Raw genomic sequence first — 21,781 nt, 5'->3', positions numbered from 1 at the left:
AACCTGATTCCTGATAGTGCAAGCAAAGCAAGCAAGTGCCCCACCTTTTCCTTTTCATCTTCACCTCCTGTATTTCTTCAGTAGATTCTTTATCTCTCTGTAAAACTATTTTTCTTTTTGTTTCAATGGAAATTTATTTATGTGGCAATTTCAAAGCCTATCCTTGTATGAGGGGTCAAAATTCAGGATTTCTGGTTTTCATGAGCAGGGTTCGTGTTCATAAACGTGTCAACTTGTTTTAAAGTTACTCAAGTAGTGAAGTGTAATAATATAATCTAATGTATAAGCTCAAGAGAATAACTAGCCGTTTTAGATCATAATAGGGTTCATTAAGCCGGATTTTGTCTCTATAAAGCGTGTCTAAAAATTGTGTCAGTGATAGTTGAATTAGAAACCGTCTTCGTATACTAAACACAATAAAGGGTGTAAATGACTCGAATTATTAGTAAGCTATTTGAACTCCACTCCTAAATAATTGAATAGAACTGTACAATAATTAAGCGGAGCTTGAGCTCGAGTTTGAAATTCTTCTGTATTCAACATCAAATATTTTATCTACATAAGTTCAACTTCCAAACCCCTCTACTCAGTGAATCATGCTAGCCTAAACGAGTTTATTTCTATATTATATATATAAGTTTTGTATATACTTGAAAAAAAATAGTCTTATAAACATATTCTGCAGAGATGAACTTATCGTTTGAAAAAATGTCGATATCTTGTGTATTTAGGTTGAGGTCGAACTTTGGCGGAGGGAGCTGACTCGACTTGGCTCGGTTGGGCTCGTTTTTACCTCATATTTGTAGTCATAATATCTTAAAATAATTATCTTTTTGTTATTCCCTCTCTCCCAATTTTGGCCTTCACTACAGCTATAAGCCCTATGTTAAGTGCTTCACTAGCAAAAAAAATACCTGCAAAACTCTCTGCATTGTCTCTCTACTTTCCTTCTCCTCTCCTTTCCATTCGTCACCCACTAGTTATTACACTTTTCTAAACTAAACCATTTCTCCACTTTGTCAAACCATTGTCTTCTTTAATTCAAGTTTTTGTCTTTTGCAATGACTGGTAATCAAGCTCAAGAGAATGCCAGAAACACATACTTATGTGAGTATTAATCCCATTACTTAGCAGCTATATAATACATATTAGCTAATGTTTTGTGCATGACATTGAACAAAGAACATTGATTTCAGTCTTGTCTTGATGCATGTTTACTAATCAAAGTGTTCTTTCACTGATCTTTACTTATTATATACTGTCCTTTTCAGGAAAATGTCAAATATTTTCTCTCTTATGTTCCATTCAAAGACATAAAGAGACTGGAAACTGATAATGCAACTACTATAGTTTTGGTTCTTACTTGAAATATTTGCTCCACATTTATGTTTAATAAACCAAGGCTACTGTTTTTTTAGGTTAGATAAAACACATTGGACATTTTCCTTTGGTAATGTTTCAGCTGTCATAATCTTTGAACTATGTAGTGTGTGCTTCCAAACATTGGACAACCAATTGTTTAAGATATTAACACACTCTCAAGTTTTATTTAATTATATATGGCAACTGTCACTTTTTTAGATCCCTATTAATAATTTAGTTTATGTGAAATTCATCTGTCTTGCTCCTTGCCCTTTTGGTCTCCAAACAAACAACAATAGTTTTATTATTGAGAAAAGTGAAAACTCTATTTTGAAGCCATGGAGATGTCTAGTCAAGATGAGGAGATGCCACTTCCAATTAACACTACATATGGACATGGTCACATTATTAACCATAATCCCATTCCACACCTACAAAATCCCATTGTCCCAATCTCAGTGTCTCAAATCCCATCCAATGATGACCATGTGCCATACAAGAAAATGGTGACATACAAAGAATGTCTTAAGAATCATGCAGCGTCCATAGGAGGAAATGCAACAGATGGCTGTGGTGAGTTCATGCCAAGTGGAGAAGAAGGCAGTCTTGAAGCCCTTACATGCTCAGCCTGTAATTGCCATCGAAACTTTCACAGGAAAGAGCCAGAAGATGAAACAAAACATCCCATTTCTTCTTATGACTGTTACCAGAGGAAACTTATGTTGGGACATCATTTTGGAACACCTAGTTTTGTTCCCTCCAGACCAGCACAGCCCCACCAGATGATAATGTCTTCTTATAACATGATGATGGGGTCAAGTTTAGCTTCAGAATCTGATGAACAAGAAGATGGTGGTGGAAATAACATTCATGCAGGATATGGATACGTGGCTAGGCCACATTTGGCGAAAAAGAGGTTCAGGACAAAGTTTTCCCCAGAACAGAAGGAGAAAATGTTGAACTTTGCTGAGAAAGTTGGGTGGAAAATACAGAAACAAGAGGAAAGCATGGTGCAACAGTTCTGTCAAGAAGTTGGAATCAAAAGAAGAGTTCTCAAGGTTTGGATGCACAACAACAAGCACAATCTTGCTAAGAAGAACCCCACCACCACCACTTCTACTGAACCTCCAACTGTTCGAATTCAAGATTAAATAATATATATTTCTATGTCAGCTCTCAAGATTTTTCTTGGAGTTTCTGATCTTGATACTTAATGACTATGGCTATGTAATGTCATTCGAGGTAATTGAGATTTTAGATTTTTAAGTGTTCGGAATGATCATTAATTAATTCCTTTAATGATTTACGACATAACTATATTATTATGATTATATATTTCTATGTCAGCTCTCAACATTTCTTTTGTAGAGTATTAGTTTTTAGAGTAATCTTGATATTTATGTAATGTAGTATAAGGGAATCGAGATTTTAGGTTTTTTACATTTTCAAAATTATAATTAGCTAAATCCTTCAATGATTTACTATATGATTCATGTTAGTGTAATCATTTCTTGATCTCCTAATGTTCTGGGGTCTCCGGATTAGCAACATATAAAGGAGCACTTTAAGTACCAACAAATTCTCATGCAGGGGGAAACGGAAAACGCACTGAACTGTTAAAATATTTGAATACATATAAAGTAATTATCAAATCTTACCGAGGAAGTCTCTCAAATCTTACCGAGGAAGACTTGCAGAGCTTCTTAAGAAATAAACTTAATCAGGAAGACTTATAAAGTTTATTGAGCAAGACTTGTAAAGCTTATTGTGAAAGTTATGTAATACTTAATGAATAAGATTTGAATAACTTACTTAGTAAGACTTGTAAACCAACTATTATAAATAGCTAATTTAGCTAATGAAATGAGATACAACTTTCTCTGCATATTTTCTATTCTCCTATACTTTCTCTACATTAAACATAACTAACATTTTCAGTCAAGATTTATAACACGTTATCAGCACGAGTCTCTGCCAACTAAAGCTTTATTCTCGAAAAAGCTACGACTGATTCTGACCCACGAGTCCCTATCAACTAAAACTATTTCATAGAAGAGGTATGTTTTCTTTTCATCATTTTATTCTAAATATCATTACATATTTATGTTACTGATTGAAATCGCTATGCCGTCAAATAATACTATAAAGATGGCTCTGCCGTCAAGTAATACTACTATAAAGATGGCGATGTCGTCAAGTAATAATAAAAAGTTTTCTGGCCGGCTATGCCGTCGTAACTTTTGTATAAAGTTATTATTTCAACTTGTTTGTTTAAATATTATGTGACATATTATATCTTATTTAAAATCTATTCAGCATGGCGAATCTTGCAAAATTAGAGTTTGTTGCCTTGGATGTTTCGGGGAATAATTATTTATCATGGGTCCTTGTTGCGGAATTACACCTTAGTGCTAATGGCCTAAAAGATACTATTGACCCGGAAAAAAATCCCAACTGTTGAACAAAATGCAAAGCGATTATCTTTTTTAGGCATCACATCCACGAAAATCTAAAATCTGAATACCTCACTATCAAAAATCCACTCACCTTTTGGAATAATCTCAAGGATAGATTTGACCACCAGAAACTTGTTCACTTGCCATCTGCCCGATATGACTGGATTAATTTGAGGTTACAAGATTTCAAATCTGTAGCTGAATATAATTCTGCTCTTTTCAAGATAAGCTCAAAATTAATTTTATGTGGTGAAAATATTACTGATGCTGAAATGACTGAAAAGACCCTTTCAACCCTTCACCCCAACACTATGATCCTGGCTCAACAATATAGGGAGCGTAATTTTTCAGAAATATGGCGAGCTGATATCTCTCCTTCTTGTGGCCGAAAAGAATAATGAGTTGCTACTGAAAAATCATCAGATACGTCCCACAGGCTCTGCCCAGTTACCTGAAGTACATAACACGTCATTCCTGAAGAATGAACGTGGGAAATGGCATAGAGGAGGACGGGGTTATGGACGAAACCGTGGACGTGGAAATTTCCGTGGTCGGTTTCACAATCAATATCATTCTGGCCACCTAAAGTGGCAACGTGATGGTTACAACTCTGGCCACCATAAATGGCAACGTGAAGTGTCAAATAAAAGAAAGGCACCCCAAGAAGGAGAGAACCGAGACATCTGTCATAGGTGCGGATCTGAGGGGCACTGACAACGTACTTGTCGCACACCCAAACATCTTGTTGATCTCTACGAGTCATCCAAAAGGAATAATGGAAAGAGAGTAGAAACCAACTTCGCTAATTATAATCTAGTTAATGAACCAGTCAATAAGGCCTCAAATGAAATAGACAATGGTGCTAATCTTTATTATAGTTTAGACGACTAAACTTCATATGTATTGTCTTACTTTACTTATTTCCTTTGTGTTTTACTTATTTCCATTATGTACTCATTTTATATACTTGTTTCATGTTGTTGTTCTATGTACTCGGTGTGTTTTTAATAAAAATATTTTTCGTTTATATAAGTATAGAGATGGAAGATATATGCATTGTTGACTGCGCAACCACACACACTATTTTACAGAGTCAGAAATACTTCTCACAGTTAACTAAAACCAACTCACATGTTTGGACGGTATCGGGTACATCAAATATAATAGAAGGTTTTGGGAAAGCTAGTTTTCTTCTACCAAATAAGACACACATACACATACAAGAGGCTCTATACTCTAACAAGTCAACTAGAAACCTACTGAGTTTTAAAGACATCTGTCTTAACGGGTTTCACGTTGAAACTGCTAATGCGAATGAAAATGAATACCTTCTTATCACCTCAAACACCGTTGACAATAAAAGGGTCCTAGAAAAATTTCACTCGGTTTCTTCAGGATTATATGTTACGAGTCTACGAGTTCTTGAATCTTATAGTGTCAATATCCCCAAAGTCATAGACCCAAAACTACTTTCCCTTTGGCACGAAAGACTCGGTCATCCAGGAGTATCTATGATGCGTCGTATCGTTGAAAATTATGTGGGACATCCTCTTAAAACTCAAAAGATAATATCCCAAGATGAACTTCATTGTTCAACATGTTCCTTAGGAAAACTGACTATCCGACCATCCCCGGTTAAGCTTCAAACTGAGTCCCCGAAATTCTTAGAAAGAATTCAAGGTGACATTTGTGGTCTTATTCATCCATCTTCTGGTCCATTTAGGCACTTTATGGTTTTAATTGATGCGTCAACCCGATGGTCTCATGTATGTCTACATATAACCCGAAATAAAGCCTTTGCCAAATTACTTGCCCAAATAATTAAACTTCGAGCTCAATTTCCTGACCATCCCATTAAATCAATCTGACTAGATAATGCTGCCGAATTTACATCTGCAAATTTTAATGATTATTGTATGTCAGTAGGAATCTCAGTCGAACACCCGGTAGCTCACATACATACACAAAATGGTTTAGCAGAATCCTTAATTAAAAGATTTCAACTTATTTCCCGTCCCTTACTCCTAAGAGAAAAGTTACCTATATCTGTTTGGGGTCATGCAATACTTCATGCTGCAAATATAATTAGAATAAGGTCTTCTGCTTACCACAAACAATCCCCTCAAGAATTGGTTCTTGGTCAAGTACCTAATATATCTCATTTAAAAGTATTTGATTGTGTTGTGTATGTTCCTATATCACCACCTCAAAGAACTAAAATGGGACCTCAAAGAAGAATTGGTATATATGTTGGTTTTGATTCTCCGTATATTATAAGGTATCTGGAACCATTAACTGGTGATGTTTTTACTGCTCGGTATGTTAATTGTCGTTTTGATGAATCTATGTTCCCTACATTAGGGGGAGATAAAATTTTGCATAAATTAAGTTCGGAAATATCATGGAATGCCTCAGGATTAAATGCTATTGATCCGCGTATTAAATAATGTGAATCTGAGGTTCAAAGAATTATACATATGTAACATATTGCTAATCAAATGCCAGGTGCATTTAATGATTCTAGAAATATTGTGAAATCATATATACCTGCTGTTAATGCTCCGGCCAGGATTGAAATCCCTGGCAATAAATCAATTTCAGCGGAATTGATTGGTGATTCGAAGCCACGCCCAAAGCGTGATAGACCTATTGGTGCAAAAGATATTGTACCACGAAAACGGAAATTGATTGGAATTGCCCCAGAAGTGGCAAAAGTTTCAGAAAATACCCCAGAAGTGGTATTGTCTCCTGAAGAGGTTCAAGCCCCTGAAGTGGCTGTAACAAAACTCCCAGACGTGGGATTGCCTCCAGAAGAGAATGTTGCCCCGGAAGTGGCACATGCCCCAGAAGTGGCAAATGCTTCCACAGAAGCAAAGGTACCTGAAAACTATGAGATCTCAATGAATTATGTCGATAACGCGAAATTACTGGATCGTGGGAGTATTGAGGTTGATGATGTATATGCTTTTTATGTGGCATCTGATATTATTATGAACTCCAATCCTGAACCACAAAGTGTGGAAGAGTGTCGACACCGATATGATTGGCCAAAATGGAAAATTGCGATTCAAGAAGAATTGCAATCCTTGCGCAAAAGAAATATATTTGGACCTGCAGTCCAAACACCAGCTGGTGTAGTACCCGTCGGGAATAGATGGGTATTTGTACGAAAACGAAAAGAGAAAAATGAAATTGTGAGATATAAAGCCCGACTTGTAGCCTAGGGATTCTCTCAAAGACCTAGTTTTGATTACCAGGAAACATACTCTCCTGTGATGGATGGAGTTACTTTTCGTTTTCTAGTGGGTAGGGCTTTTATGGAAAAACTGGAAACACGTTTGATGGACGTTGTGACAGCATACCTATATGGATCACTTGATAGTGATATTTATATGAAAATTCCCGAAGGATTAAATATTGAGGACATTAAGACTCGACATTTATATTCTGTTAAATTACAACGATCATTGTATGGTTTGAAACAATCTGGTCGTATGTGGTACAACAGGCTTAGTGAATACTTATTGAATGATGGATATATTTATAATTAAGTGTGTCCTTGCATTTTCATTAAACGATCATCAACTGGTTTTGTTATTATTTCTGTATATGTGGATGATTTGAATATTATCGGTACTACTGAAGATATTACTAATGCTGCTAACTATTTGAAAAATGAGTTTGAAATGAAAGATTTTGGAAGGACAAGATTTTGTTTAGGTATACAGGTGGAGCACTTATCTTCAGGAATATTTGTTCATCAATCAAACTACACTGAAAAGATTCTTGATCGGTTCATATGGACAAAGCTCATCCACTAACCACACCAATGGTTGTTTGATCACTCGAGGTTGAAAAGGATCCTTTCCGTCCTAGAAAACAAGATGAAGAGGCTCTTGGACCTGAAGTTCCAAATCTCAGTGTAATTGGCGCTCTCATGTATCTTACAAACAACACACGACCTGATATTGCATTTGCAGTGAACCTGTTGGCAATATTTAGTTATGACCCTACTAAAAGGCATTGGGATGGAATCAAACATATATTCAGATATCTTCGAGGGACAATCGATCTTGGACTATTCTTCCCAAACAATTCAAGATCACGGCTAGTTGGATATGCAGATACTGGATACATGTCAGATCCTCACTTTGGGCGATCACAAACAGGTCGCCTATTTACATATTGTGATACTGCTATCTCTTGGAAGTCTACAAAACAGACTGTGACCGCAACTTCATCAAACCACGCAGAGTTACTAGTAATTCATGAAGCAAGCAGAGAATATATTTGGCTAAGGTCGGTCATTCAACATATTCGAGAATCATGTGGATTATCAAGTATTTCAGACAGTCCTACAGTTTTATTCGAGGATAACCCGGTCTGCATCAAACAAATTAAGGAAGGATATATTAAAGGGGATCGAACAAAACACATATTGCCAAAATTCTTCTACACTCATGAACTTCAAGAAAATGGTGATATTGATGTACAACAAGTTCGCTCATGCGATAATCTGGCGGATATACTTATAAAGTCACTATCTACATCGACATTTGAGAAGCTGAGAAATAATATGGGTATGGAGAGGTTAAAAAGTTTGCTAGGTTAAAAAGTTTGCTAGGTCAAAATGTCAAAATGTGAGACATTTTATTCAGGGGGAGGCTATACTCTTTTTCCTTCGTCAAGGTTTTATCCCACTGGGTTTTCCCTTGCAAGGTTTTAACGAGACAGTCAATCTTTGCAATAACTCGCATTTGACAATCAATGGGAAGTGTTAAAATATTTGAATAAATATAAAGTAATTGTCAAAGCGTATCGAGTAAGTCTCTCAAATCTTACTGAGGAAGACTTGCACAGCTTCTTAAGAAAGAAACTTAATCAGGAAGACTTGTAAAGCTTATCGAGAAAGTCTTGTAAAGCTTATCAATGAAGTTTTATAATACTTAATGAATAAGATTTAAATAACTTACTTAGTAAAACTTGTAAATCAACTACTATAAATAGCTCATTTAGCTAATGAAATTAAGATACAACTTTTTCAACATATCTTCTATTCTTCTATACTACTCTACATTAAACATAATTAATATTTTTGGTCAAGATGAACAATTTTTTCAATGTAAACATATATATAAATTGAGGGATCCAAAACAAAATTAATAAACTTTTATACCAAGTCGATGTTGGCTCGAATACCACTCTTTTCTTAGTACAGCTAAACGCTCGAGATTCAAACAAGACGGAGAAGCAAGTATTCAGATATAAAAATGTATGCCTTATACATGGATATAAATCACAACTCATATGAGGAGGGACATTGCTTGTGTCTCTTGTTAGAAAAACTTAAGATATGCCAAGACCAGAATATCTTAACACTTGATCTAGCTACCTTAATTTGTTTCTCTGCACCATGTAAATTGAACGTACAGGTTTTACATCAGTTCTTACTGATCAAATACACAATGGATGCTGACAGAAACACTAGGACAGCTGATGTTGTACCAAAAAACTTTAAACTCTGTTTGAGAGTCAAACAGAGCAGTAACTAGTACTACCAGCACGATGGTCTTTTCAAGGATTGGACGTTCCAAAGGAATCAGTGCTACAAAAAATGTGTACCAAATCTGCAAGCATCAACTACGTTAAAGATGTCTTCAAACCCGTTGCATGATAAGTTAAGAACTTTGAAAAACGTCTCTTACATTCAAGTGTAACAATCAACTACCATCTCCAACCCTGAATAATTCAAGTGTAGGAGAGTTCTGAATCTTGATGCAGTCACATCAAACTTAATAAAATCGGCACTGAAAACATTTGTGTAGCCCACAATACAGAAATGACCAGAACTCTTGGTTTATCTGTTAGGTTTGTTTCTTAGAAACGGCCTCCTGGCTTGATATCCATATTCATATTCAGCAGTGGCTGTAATATGTATGAATATATAACAATCCCAGTGTAATAGTGGGTAGAAAGAAAGAGTTTACTTATCAACAAAGACTATAATATATTAGACAAAACTGCTTTATTATTTTTTGCATACAAGCCCTATTACATTTTATCTTTCCACTAGGACTGATTTAACCTACAAACCTGAAAATGGGCACAACACTGGAGTCTTGGTTGTAAAAGTCACAGTTGATATACATAGGGAACACCAGCATCTAAAGGTATCCGACACTCATTATGATGACCAATCTGATTGATCCATAGTGCTACCACAAACATGTGCAGCAGCTCCTCTCTCTCCGAGTTTATAATAAGCTATCTAAATACTCGAAAATTGATGATCTAGATCGATATGAAAATGCCCACGGATTTGACACATTCACTTGGTCAATCCACAGAGCCGAGCTCGGCCTGGATTTAGATGAGATTCTGACATCACCCAGCCCTGCACGATAAAAATAGTTACCAGAAGAAGCATAATTATTATCATATTTCATGTGTTTAAAACATTGCCTATGTATCAAATTTGTTTGATTGAGAAAGAAAAACCATTTTACATAAAAATATAACACAACTCTATTTTACAACAAAAAGCAACCTCTTATAGAATACTCTGAATCACACACCCTGTCAGCCATGACACCGCTCTCGATTAAGTAAGATGTGATTCTCACATCATGCAACAAAGACAACTAATCATATTTCTAAAGATGAATAATTGTTAAGTATAGGGATTTAGTTTTCAATTATTCTGTCATCTTTTTAATTGAGATTTCAGACCTTTCTAGCTCAAAGTTGTATAAGGACTTTCTACTCCACCAAAAGAACAACTGTTAGGCCTTGCAACCGAGAGAAGATACCATCAACAGGATTAACAGAACCATGTTTTCTCTCGTGCTAGGCATACACAAACACATTATTAGAGCCTTTGAGGTGGTTAACTGGCATGACAATCTTAACGCTAAATTGCAACTGTTTTCATATTAATAACAAACATGTGCTTTCACCTACCTGTTCTTTAGCTTTGCTCATAAATGGTGCGTACAAAGCTGAGACCATCTTATAAGAGTCTGCGATATGAGCTTCAAGATTGGTTGAAGAGGGCAGCAAAACTGAAGGATCACTATCATTTTCTTTCCTAGATGACCAATTCCCGTTTGATGAACGAATGATATGCAGAAGTACATTTGCCTGCACATGAGAAAATTTAGCTTGGTCCATAACAATATGAAATTCTCCATTCCTATAACAATAACATCAGTTTTGCTCACATGGAACGTAGCTTTCAAAATGTCATCGGGTTTTGCTTGATCCTTGAATAGAGCATATATATTACCCTTGGAAGGATTATATGTAATTACATATCTTTCTCTCTGAGATGAATAGCAACACAAAAGGCAAATCAAACAAGACACGTTAGTAAGTACCAGTGATATGCAGTAGGAACAAAGAGTTATCAGCCAAAAATTATGTGAACTCTATGAGAGCGTTGTTGTACCTCAAAAACAGGCTCTATGGCAAGGTAAGAGTTTGCATCCTGGAATGCATCTTTAAATCTTGATCCTGAAATTCACAACTTGAGTGATAGCTAGAGAATAAATCAATTTTTGAACGAAAAAACTACACAATTACGTGGGAGAAAGATTAGAAGTATTAGCGTACCGAGAACAATGGGGCTGTGGTTTGACCATGGTAAATTAAATACACTTTCCATTGCATTTCCCTCCTGTAACGTTGGTACTCGTCCTGAAATTTTGACATGAAATACAATCAGTCATCTCAATTAATGGAACCAGAGAAAATACAAAATCTCCTCAGGACTTTTCAACTAGGAACGTTCCTTTGGGAGGCGAATGTCCCCCCAATGGATGGTGATGGGAAAAAATAACAGTAGCTATTACTCGACAAGAAAAGCACAGCATTGCATGCAAGCTAACCAGTCTTAAGGAAAGAATCTACAGCCACGGTAAATCTTGCACGATTTAATGTATGCAATACAACAGATTTGACCTGGCAAATAAACAATTAATATCAGATATCTAGATCAACCTTCGAACAAAATTGAACAATTAAGTAAATACATAAAAAAAAATATATGAGTGCATGTCTTAACAAAATGTAGGTGTATGGTGTATACTATATATATATCAAACCTCTTGGTATGAGCTGAAAACGTATCCGCAAGATAGTAAAGCGAAGGTGGTAACCAAAGATGGATTTCTTTTCGCAACCATGATGCTAAAGCCAGTACCCAACTTCAAAATACAAAAGATTCACTAAAATTAGCATTAACTTGAATATACACCATGTGTCAACCAATGGATGACTAAACACCAAGACAATAATATATGTACTCTATTATGGAACAACTAAGTTTAAATGTTAAACTACCTATTGTGTTTTAGTTTGATGAAATATCTTAGTTTCAGGTCTTGCCTTTGCAGATAACTAGAACAAATAATGGGTGAAATCTTCTTTTATGTTTTTTATTAGCAAGTACCAGCATACGATAAAGAGGATTGTCACGCAAACTTCTAGCAGTGTATCCCAAAATTCACATTGGTTGCACCTAAGCTAGAGAACTAAAAAATTGTAGAATAAACTGTACCAGATCTGCAATATTTCCAACGCATTCTCCTTTTGCAGTAACATCACCAATGTTTTCTCCTCTTGCAAAGGCTTTGTATATTGGGGTACGGGTAGATGTTGATGTGACCGCACCAACATTCTACATTAAAAAAGTGTATATAAGATTACTGTACCACCAAAAACCAACCGAAACCTGCATGATAACTTAGACTTCAAACCTTGGCTACATTGGCAGCACAGGCTAAAGGCAGGAAAAGGTGGGGTACAGCTGCAGTTGCTAATTCCACGGCAGCTCCTAACTCCATTAAAAGATCGCCAGCAAACCGCAGCTGAAAGACATCGTTGTAAAAATTAATAGACCACAAATGAAAAATATGGAGAGAAATTTCAATGGAAGTATATATAACCTGTTTCAGATCATAGTCGAATTTTTTGCCTTGTCGGGAATAAAGCATTTTCCCAACACGACCCGCTCCATCCTGAAGACAAAAGTATATCAGTTTTTTCTCATTACAGATGGTGAAGGTAATGACAATGTAACCCCTTCTCAGAGAAGGGTTGAAGATATTGTGCATAACATGCAAATAGAATAGCGATTTACAAGAATAAAAAAAGTGACTGCATGTTACCAAGACTCTCATATAACCTTTTATTTTGCCAAGAAACCCTCATATAACTTAATTTGTAACATTATATCAAATTTATTGAGTTAAAAACAGTGTGAGATTTGGTTGATGACTAAAGAAGTTGTAATAAACGACTGACCCTCAACAGACTTCGCGGAATAATCAATCATGCTAAAATTAAAAATACAACCCAAGAATAAAGCCCAAATTGTCTTAATATATTTTGCATGCAAACACTATTTGACCAAATATACCTTGAGAATCCAGTTAATAGCAACAGCCCCAGGTGTAGATCGATTTCTGGAGACCCCAACTGAGTTCAAAAGCGTCTGAGTTGTGAAAACACTCATTGCCCCACCAAAGAAATGCTACAGTGAATAAAACTTCAGCAATAACAAGAACTGACTGGATAGACTAGTAAATAAGCATTTAGAATCGGAATGGTACCTTCAAAGCTCTCCACGTCATGTATGGAACATAAGATGGGATCACACTATCAGGAAAACCTTCTGGAACTACATAAGATCTAACAAATGAGACCAACTCCTGCACAAGCATGAAGAAAAGAAAATCATGACATTATAATTCAGAAAATTAATATTTCCCTCGACTCTTCTGTAATAAACAAATACTAGAGTCTAGACTAGCATTAACACACAGTATGTGTGTGTTAACTTGAATTTAATTTCAACTTTAGTAAAATTAATAACAACTATCTGAACATTCTTGACACAGCCACATTCATCTAATTGGGGATTAGAACATCATAATCAACTCCAGAAAATATTTGTCTAGGAGGTTCTCCACAAGACAAATATTGAACTAGCTTTCAACCAGGATAAACCAAATAAATGCATTTTCAAATTCAAATGAGTAAACCGTTACCGCATTCTTTTACATAAATAAAGCACTTCAAATAAATTTCAACTGCAGTCAATTAAACCACAACTATTCACCATTACACACAAAGCTGCATTTACAAAGCTGCATTTGTTTACAGCATTAATTTTCAACACTGCCAATTTACAATTCTAACAATATAATCAAACTTCTGCTTATACCAGAACAAGTAATCATATAACTGACATCGGTGATTAACTTTAAATCAGTTGTCATATAAATACAAAGCACCACTTACAGTTACACGAATCATCGGTCATTTGCACTCAAATAACTAGTTTCAGCTATACAAATCAGCAATTCATTTAATCTAAAGTTCTCAAGTACATCAAATTAACCGCAATTACGTTATAATTAACTACAAACCTACATTCGTCTATTTAGGTATTCAAATAGCAATAATTTTCTACTCCAAAGCCGAAATTCATTCAATCTATCATCACAATACATACATACACACATAAGTTAATAAATAGAGGATATAAAACTAACATCAACAGGCGCTTTGGGAGACTGTAAGCTAACGGAACGAATCGAGCCTTTCTTAAACTTAACAGAACCACCTCCTCCGTCTTCAGCGAAGTAATTCCACCGTCTCCCGTCGATCTCCTCGCTACAAATCAATCTCAAGCTCGAATCCACAAACTGCTGCTGCAAACTAACCTCCGGTTGCGGCAGCGGCGGCAGAGTCTTCTCCGACGGCGGAGCGGAGGCGAGATTGGCGCTGATACGGAGAGTCTCGCGCACGAGGAGACGCGCATCTTGAGATGACGCAGCTGCGTTGGTTAGGGTTTGTGATGTAGAGGTGGATGAGGGTTTGAGCTTCATTGTGAAAATGTTTAATTGATTAATTCGGGGGAGGAATCAAAGATGGCGGTGAAATTGAGAGAGAAATAGTGAGAGGCTGCTTATTTATATAAACGGAGAGAGAGAGAGAGAGAGGTATATAGCTTAGGGAGAGAGACGAGAGAGAGAGAGAGATGAAGCATTGGGATTAACGATGAGAAAGGAGGTGAGGAAGTAGCATTTGGAATTTGCACAAGGCTGCTTTTTGCCAGGTGGCTTGGATTCGACTACTGCGGACCTTGTGAGACGATGATGATGCTACGAGCTATGTGAATGGATTGTTTTTAATTTCTTTTAATAAGGGACTGTTTGGTGTATTTCGGATTTTTATATTTATCACAATAACTTTAAATAAATTAATAATTGTTGGTCAAAATGTTCATTTATTTGAGTTTGTAAGTTGAATTAATGTGTCAAATTGGTCTTTTTAGTTTTTTGTTAGATGATCCAAGTCTATTTGACATGTCAATGTTAATATTCAGATAATAATATATATTTTTTGATAAATGATATTTTCTCTTCTAATAAAGGTAAGAGAAGAAAAAGGCAATATATCTCATATTTTACATTTCATTTTTTACGAGTTTTTTGCTAATAATATGTATTTAATTATATTATATATACACTTATATTTATTTATAATTACATAAATAAATAATTCACTTTTTTAACGGATTTAACTCAAGAAATGTAATCCGTACAACAAATTTTTCAAATGACACTTAATATAATTTACACGTGAGACTCATATATACACAAAGGATAATATTATTAACGAAAAAATAATTAATATTATAACCAAACACTTTGAAACAATTCTTAAATTATTATTTAGGACCCTGAATTTTATTTAACTCAATATCTTGGGGAAGAAAATACACACAACCACAAATTAATAAATACTCGTTCTGTCCCCCGACTGAATAGAATATATGGGTTGTGGTACGAAAATTAAGAAAAAATGTAATATAATAAAAAAAAGAAAAATTAAAAAAAATAGTGAAACCTATTAATATTATATGTAGTGGATCTGTGGATGTAGGTGGGTATAATTTATTTATATATTATTAAAATTTAATATTTTTAGAATATATATAAATGAGAGTGAGATAAAAAAGGAAAGTATAAGAGTAACCCATTTTGCATACAGATTTAGCTCAATTTCGGAGGAAAAAAATACAACCAAACACGTCCTTGTGTTGTGTGTAATGAATGTTGTCCAGAGAGTTCAACTATGATAGTTGGATGGGACAAGTGCACACAGCCTTGGTGTATCAATAAATAAGCCGTCAAGTGAGGAAATAAAAAAGGAGGTGAGAAGGAAAAGAGTCAGGCGGTGAAGTCACGAGATGAGCACATGGCTTTGTCAATTGAAGATAGATATTAGATACACTCAGCCAGCCAAAGGCCTGAATTTTTGTAGTTCAAATTTAACTTTAGCCTTCACTCCGTCCAAAATACTCTATTTTTTTATTTATACTTATAATGTTAATTTATAATTCCCGTTTTATATAGAACTCTAGCTTTGAACTTTTACGGAAAATTACGAAAAGAAAAACATTTTTTGTTTGTACGTAGCCGTTTTTAAATGGTTACATAATTTACGACAAGAATAATACAAATCTCTTTTATAGTAAAAATAATATTCTTGTGCACATAGGCCGGTGGTCTTTTAAAAATTCATGTGCACATAAGCCGGTAGTCTTTTAAAAAAATAGTTTCTTCATTATTTGAATTAAGGATAAGGTTGCTTACGTTGTACACTCTCAGACTTAGCCGGTATTATTTGATATGATTGATTGATTGATTTTCTATATAAATAGTACTACCTCCGTTCCAACAGAAACAAATTCTATACGTACACTATTTGCATGCATTTCGAAATTTTTATAAAGTATAATTTCATAATAGTTTTTGTATTTTTTTTTGAATTAAAGTTTAAACATAAAACTTTTATTCAGGAAAAAAATATTTTAATTTTTTTATAGAATTATGTTTTAAATGAGTATTGAAAAACGTGCCAAAAAGTAATGTATAGAATTGAATGAGATAGAGAGAGTAAATGTTTTTCTTATATTAATCTTTTAAAATTTCTTTTAACAATTATTATTGAATTCAGTTCAATATATTTATTAATTTATTGTTTTTAAAATGGGTAAAGGTATAAATTTTTGCTAGATTTAGTTTTTTTCAGAGAATTGATAAGCTATTTTATAATGTTCTAATATTTTTTTTAAAAAGGAAATTTTTACTACTACTTTACATGTTTTTAAAATTATATACAAATATTATACCAGAACTAAAAGACTAATGAGTTTAAGAACAAATATTTAACCTGATAAATCATTTTTAAGAAAACTGTAAAATGAACAAGTTGAAGATTTTAGCATCTTCTCGAATTGCTCTTGAACCTTGACTGCGTTCATCTATTCTAGAATGATATCATATAGAAAATAAAAAAGGTAATTAAAATTTATTTATTTAACAAGTAAAATAGTACAATAATAATAATAATAATAATAATAATAATAATAATAATAATAACAAACAATAGTACTAATAATAATAATAATAATAATAATAATAATAGTAATAATAATAATAACGAACAATAGTACTAATAATAATAATAATAATAATAATAATAATAATAATAATCTATACCATCCTTACTAGATTATAATAACTTAAGCATTAAAATTTGATGTTTCCGATATTATGTGTTGCTCAGAGAATCTCTAATCGTAATAATAATCTTAATTATTGCTGAATCGGTGATACCATGTAAAATACAATGACTAGCTATATTTAAAAATAGTATTTCATTACTATTTTCAAATTCATATATATATATATCCTATATTATTATAAGCAGAATACCATCTATTTGTTTATTGTTCGGCTGTTTGGTACAACAGATAACAAACGTTTAATCATAATTCTGATAATTCTAATAACTGAGAATCGTTAGATGTAATAATAAATTATTATTTATTATATTAATATCTAAACTTCTCTCACAGGGGGTTGAGAATTCAAATCCCCTCAACAGCATATTATATTTAAACTTTAATCACTAGTACAAACTGAATTTTTAGCATCGGTCAAATAACCCCTAAAGTAGCGTCGGTTAAGTGGTGTAGCAAATGTGGGAGACGCTATAGGTATAGGCCTTTAGCGTCGGTTAAGTAGGCGACGCTAAAGTCTTGACATTAGCGTCGGTTATTCAAACAGCCGACGCTAAAGGCTGCCCAACAGCGTCGGTTATTTAAAATGCCGACGCTATAGGCCTGCCAAATATAGCGTTGGTTCTCTGAAATGCCGACGCCATAGGCCTGCCCAACAGCGTCGGTTGCCTGAAACGCCGACGCTATAGGCCTGCCCAATAGCGACGGGTATCTAAATAACCGATGCCTAAAGTGATTTTTTTGAAAAAAGAACATTTTTGTTTTCTTTTAAGCATTTGACAATTTTCTTGTAAGAATTTGACAAGAATATACTTAAATTGCATTAAAAAAAATTGAACCATCAATTCGATCTTAATAATAAAAAAATATTACACAATAATTTATTACATCAAAATAAATGTCTCAGCAAGAGACCTCCATTTACAATATATTCATTAAAAGCGAAAGAGCAGAAAAGACAATCAAAGCTTAATGACTTCTCCCATCTTGTATCTCAAGAGTTAAGTTCACACAACACCAACTCCATGTATTTTAACATTTTACTTGCATAGTTACTCAAATCACATAGGACTCGCAACCACTTCCCATGTATCTTTGTCGCCACTGGAACTACAGTTCAATCTTGATCAGATAAACAATACATTCTGTTTCTAGGCACAACCTGTCCAGAATGATCAAATCCCGGGATAAACTAGTGGACAATGAACATGCACGAATTGTTAATAGTTAATATTAACAATTAGGAAGGAAGGGCCATATTAGGTAATACTAGCTTTCAAACTTTGCATTAATAGTTAATTAAACAGAAATTATATCCAACTTCTAAAACTGAGACAGGTAGAAATTACATTCAAATTTTATAACCAAGACCAAGGTCATAAAATGCAACAAGTACGCACTGAGATCATTTAATAAAAAGGCAAGTAGGCTACATGCCTACATCAACATATAACATACCTTTTGCACCCATTCGAGCTGTTCTTCCAGTTCGATGAAGATAGTCGATCTGAATTTAAAGAAAGAGGATGGGATATTAAAGTAAAAGAATAAGAAACCCTTGATGTGAAAGCTAATGGAATAATATAATAATGACTAATTCCAGATGAAAAGCATACAGATGTCAGTGGGAAATCAAACATGATAACATGGTCAACATCGGGGTCCAGTCCTCTAGCAGCCAAGTCTGTGCAGACAAGTGTTGTGCAATCTCCATCATCACTCTTGAACTTCTTCAAGTTTTCAACCCTAAATTTGGAAAATACCCAATTATGACCGGAAACTTTTGCTAGTACAAAGGATTGACATGCATATTATTTGACTGTATAATAAGCATCCACAAGCCTTTAGCTGTACAAATTACGCTTCATGCTTGGTAAATTTTTCCATCATATAAGATTAGTTATAATCGAAGTTAGAAATATCAAAATGCCTAGCCAGATGATATACTTGGATCTTGCCATCCGTATTATAATTACAGACCACACATATAATATTCAGGCAGTGGGATGATTCATACAAAGTAGAATTGTTGATCTAAAGTACGTTTATCTAAAGTTCCCACTTCCCAATAATTATGTGTACATACATGTAGAAAACAGAAACAGGTGAACCCTGCTACCTACTCACCTTTGTTCTGCCGGCACTTCTCCGTGGTAGTTAACTGTAGAGATTTGATATTCACTTAAAAAATGATCAACAACACGACTAGAATTTAATGTATTGCAGAACACCATAACTCTATTCCCCTTGGCTAAACTTGGCTCCAGAACCTGAAATTGAAATAGTCAAACTGCACACTTAAGTTCTGCATTGCCATCATTGTCTATGACTTTAGCGTCAACACTCATTTTATCCAATTCAGAGGAGACAAGCACCTAGTTGCTTTAATAATTTACAAAGACAGATCTAATGTAGAACATATGAAGTACATACTCCAACCAATGAATATAGAGCATGACTTCAACTACAGGTGACCAGGTATTTTCTAGGAAATGCTCTATTATTAGAATTCAGAAACAGTAGTTGATTTGTCAAACACAAAACCAGGCTTGGAATGTATATAGATTGAAAACTTTGCAACATCTGCATTCTGCAAGTTCATCAAATCCAACATTAACATCACAACTATAATATATGGTCAAGCAATAAAAGTAACAACATATAGATGTGTAACTACATATACATGTATCGGTAGCACAGGGGACTTCATTTTTCAGATTTTGTTTATACTCTGCAAGACCAGAGCTTTGGATATTATAAAATTTGTTTAGAAGTCTGTCTATTGCTTGATTCTATTGCCATAAATAAGGAATATTAAGAAGTAGACTGAAATTATTCCTACTGATCCTACCAAGATAGCAGAAGTGAACATGCAATAAGTAGTAGGAGAATGCATATATAACTTTGTTTCGGAGTCTGTCTATTGCTTCTGTTATGTCTAACATTCCAACTACACATTCACTAGATGCCTAAAACCAGCATTGACAGTCGTGATCTTTTAAGCTTTCTTCAGACCATCAAACTGTTGGGATTTTTCTTGATTAATAGCCTAATATCCTCACCCTCTACTCTGCAGGATTGTCCTAACATATTTTGTTTGTATTAGCAACAAATGCACAACTTATTTACCTTATTAGTTCATGGAAAATCCGTGTTTAGTATGTTCTCGCATCCACTCTATATATCATCACTTCATTATACTACAACAGTATAATAAAAAAAAAGCCGGAATTTCACAACACAAACAACTCAATGACAGCAATAATTAAACTAGACGATAATCAACACACACTCAATTTCACATTAACATTCTACAAACACCCTCAAAATCAAATCTTTACCACAAAAACACTTGAATGACAACAATTCAACTAATACCCACCAAAAAAGCATCAAAGAAGTGAAATTACGAACCTTTTCTTCGCGTTTGCTAGTGTAAACCTCAAAATCAGAGCAATCAGCAAAGATGAGGATATCGCGAGTCTGCCAAACTATATCGACCGGCGATTTAGGCTAAGACTTGAAAAGTGCGATGCTTAAAGATAATTTTGTACTAGTGCACATGCACAAAGGGATAATATTGAGATAAAACTAGTAACAAGTTAAAAACATTGAGAGACACTTACCAGGACTGAGACAAAGAAACAGACGGTAAGTCAAATTAGCTTTGTCTCTCTTGATAAAACATTAAGAAATAGAGAGAGAGGGAGGAATAGAGAGAGGGTGGGAGATGGAATAAACCTGGGACGAAGCAGGACACAGAGATGGAGATGAAATTGATCTGCAGCTTCTTATCGGCAAAACTGGGCTTAATCGGAATAAATGCAATATGGAGATAGAGCTGTCGATTGGAAATTAGGGATTTCTCGGTCGGGTAGGCATTAGACGGGATAAATTTGGGGTATCTCTTTTTTTCAACTCTTGAATATTTATCCAGACTAACAAAAACATATTTCATCATTTTTAATAACTAAGAAGTGACTATTTATTTTTAATTCCACCACAGAGGTGTTGATTGACTAAATGTTTATTCTTATCATTTTTTATGAAAAAATAGTTACAATTTCCAAGACCTTATGACAGACAGAAAATTATTTAATTATGTTTAAATTAAACTATTTTCTATAAATTCTTGTTAAATATTTTTTTATATGTTAACCTTTTAATAATAATAATTAAATTTTGTAAGCAAGATTTATCAATCAATAATAATAATATTCTAAATTGACACAATACTTAATGCAAGATTCGTAGTAACTTTTATCTTTAGTTTTTAGATAACTTTACATATTTAAATTAGAATTTTAATAGTAACATATTAATATCTAAATATCAATAATTTCTTACAAATGTAAATTTATCATTC

The 21,781-nt window shown here is 34.1% G+C and overlaps 2 protein-coding genes across 3 annotated transcripts; one reads left to right on the top strand and one right to left on the bottom strand.

The window, feature by feature from the left end:
* Positions 1-760: 760 nt before the first annotated feature.
* On the top strand, positions 761-2,708 carry LOC141670919 (zinc-finger homeodomain protein 4-like). 2 transcript variants are annotated; one of them, XM_074476975.1, is made up of 2 exons: positions 761-1,107; positions 1,699-2,708. In XM_074476975.1, the coding sequence occupies exons 1-2, from the start codon at positions 1,062-1,064 to the stop codon at positions 2,511-2,513; spliced, it is 861 nt and encodes a 286-aa protein (XP_074333076.1). In that variant the 5' UTR covers positions 761-1,061; the 3' UTR covers positions 2,514-2,708. The 2 variants fall into 2 exon arrangements, with proteins under 2 accessions (XP_074333076.1, XP_074333077.1); XM_074476976.1 differs by having other exon boundaries at positions 776-1,107; positions 1,272-2,708.
* Positions 2,709-9,800: 7,092 nt separating this feature from the next.
* On the bottom strand, positions 9,801-15,003 carry LOC141671502 (protein root UVB sensitive 6). Its single transcript, XM_074477777.1, has 13 exons — positions 14,375-15,003; positions 13,430-13,528; positions 13,237-13,350; positions 12,764-12,835; positions 12,575-12,685; positions 12,376-12,495; positions 11,921-12,022; positions 11,705-11,777; positions 11,430-11,513; positions 11,266-11,330; positions 11,039-11,140; positions 10,779-10,958; positions 9,801-10,212 (listed from the first exon to the last, which is right to left on the bottom strand). The coding sequence occupies exons 1-13, from the start codon at positions 14,708-14,710 to the stop codon at positions 10,147-10,149; spliced, it is 1,524 nt and encodes a 507-aa protein (XP_074333878.1). The 5' UTR covers positions 14,711-15,003; the 3' UTR covers positions 9,801-10,146.
* Positions 15,004-21,781: the final 6,778 nt, after the last annotated feature.

The sequence above is a fragment of the Apium graveolens genome, chromosome 7, assembly GCF_009905375.1.
Source record: "Apium graveolens cultivar Ventura chromosome 7, ASM990537v1, whole genome shotgun sequence".
Classification (NCBI taxonomy): Eukaryota; Viridiplantae; Streptophyta; class Magnoliopsida; order Apiales; family Apiaceae; genus Apium; species Apium graveolens.
The sequence above is the reverse complement of the archived record's forward strand: the minus strand, read 5'-3'. Positions and strand labels throughout refer to the sequence as shown.

What these genes read in the sequence shown, in the direction of transcription:
- LOC141670919 (XM_074476975.1), top strand. Translation starts at nt 1,062, where the DNA reads ATGACTGGTAATCAAGCTCAAGAGAATGCCAGAAACACATACTTAT. An exon ending in TGCCAGAAACACATACTTAT is followed by an intron (nt 1,108 to 1,698) that starts GTGAGTATTAAT and finishes TCTATTTTGAAG; the next exon opens with CCATGGAGATGTCTAGTCAA.
- LOC141671502 (XM_074477777.1), bottom strand. Translation starts at nt 14,710, where the DNA reads ATGAAGCTCAAACCCTCATCCACCTCTACATCACAAACCCTAACCAAC. An exon ending in AGATTCTTTCCTTAAGACTG is followed by an intron (nt 11,514 to 11,704) that starts GTTAGCTTGCAT and finishes TCAAAATTTCAG; the next exon opens with GACGAGTACCAACGTTACAG. An exon ending in CCACAGCCCCATTGTTCTCG is followed by an intron (nt 11,331 to 11,429) that starts GTACGCTAATAC and finishes TGTGAATTTCAG; the next exon opens with GATCAAGATTTAAAGATGCA.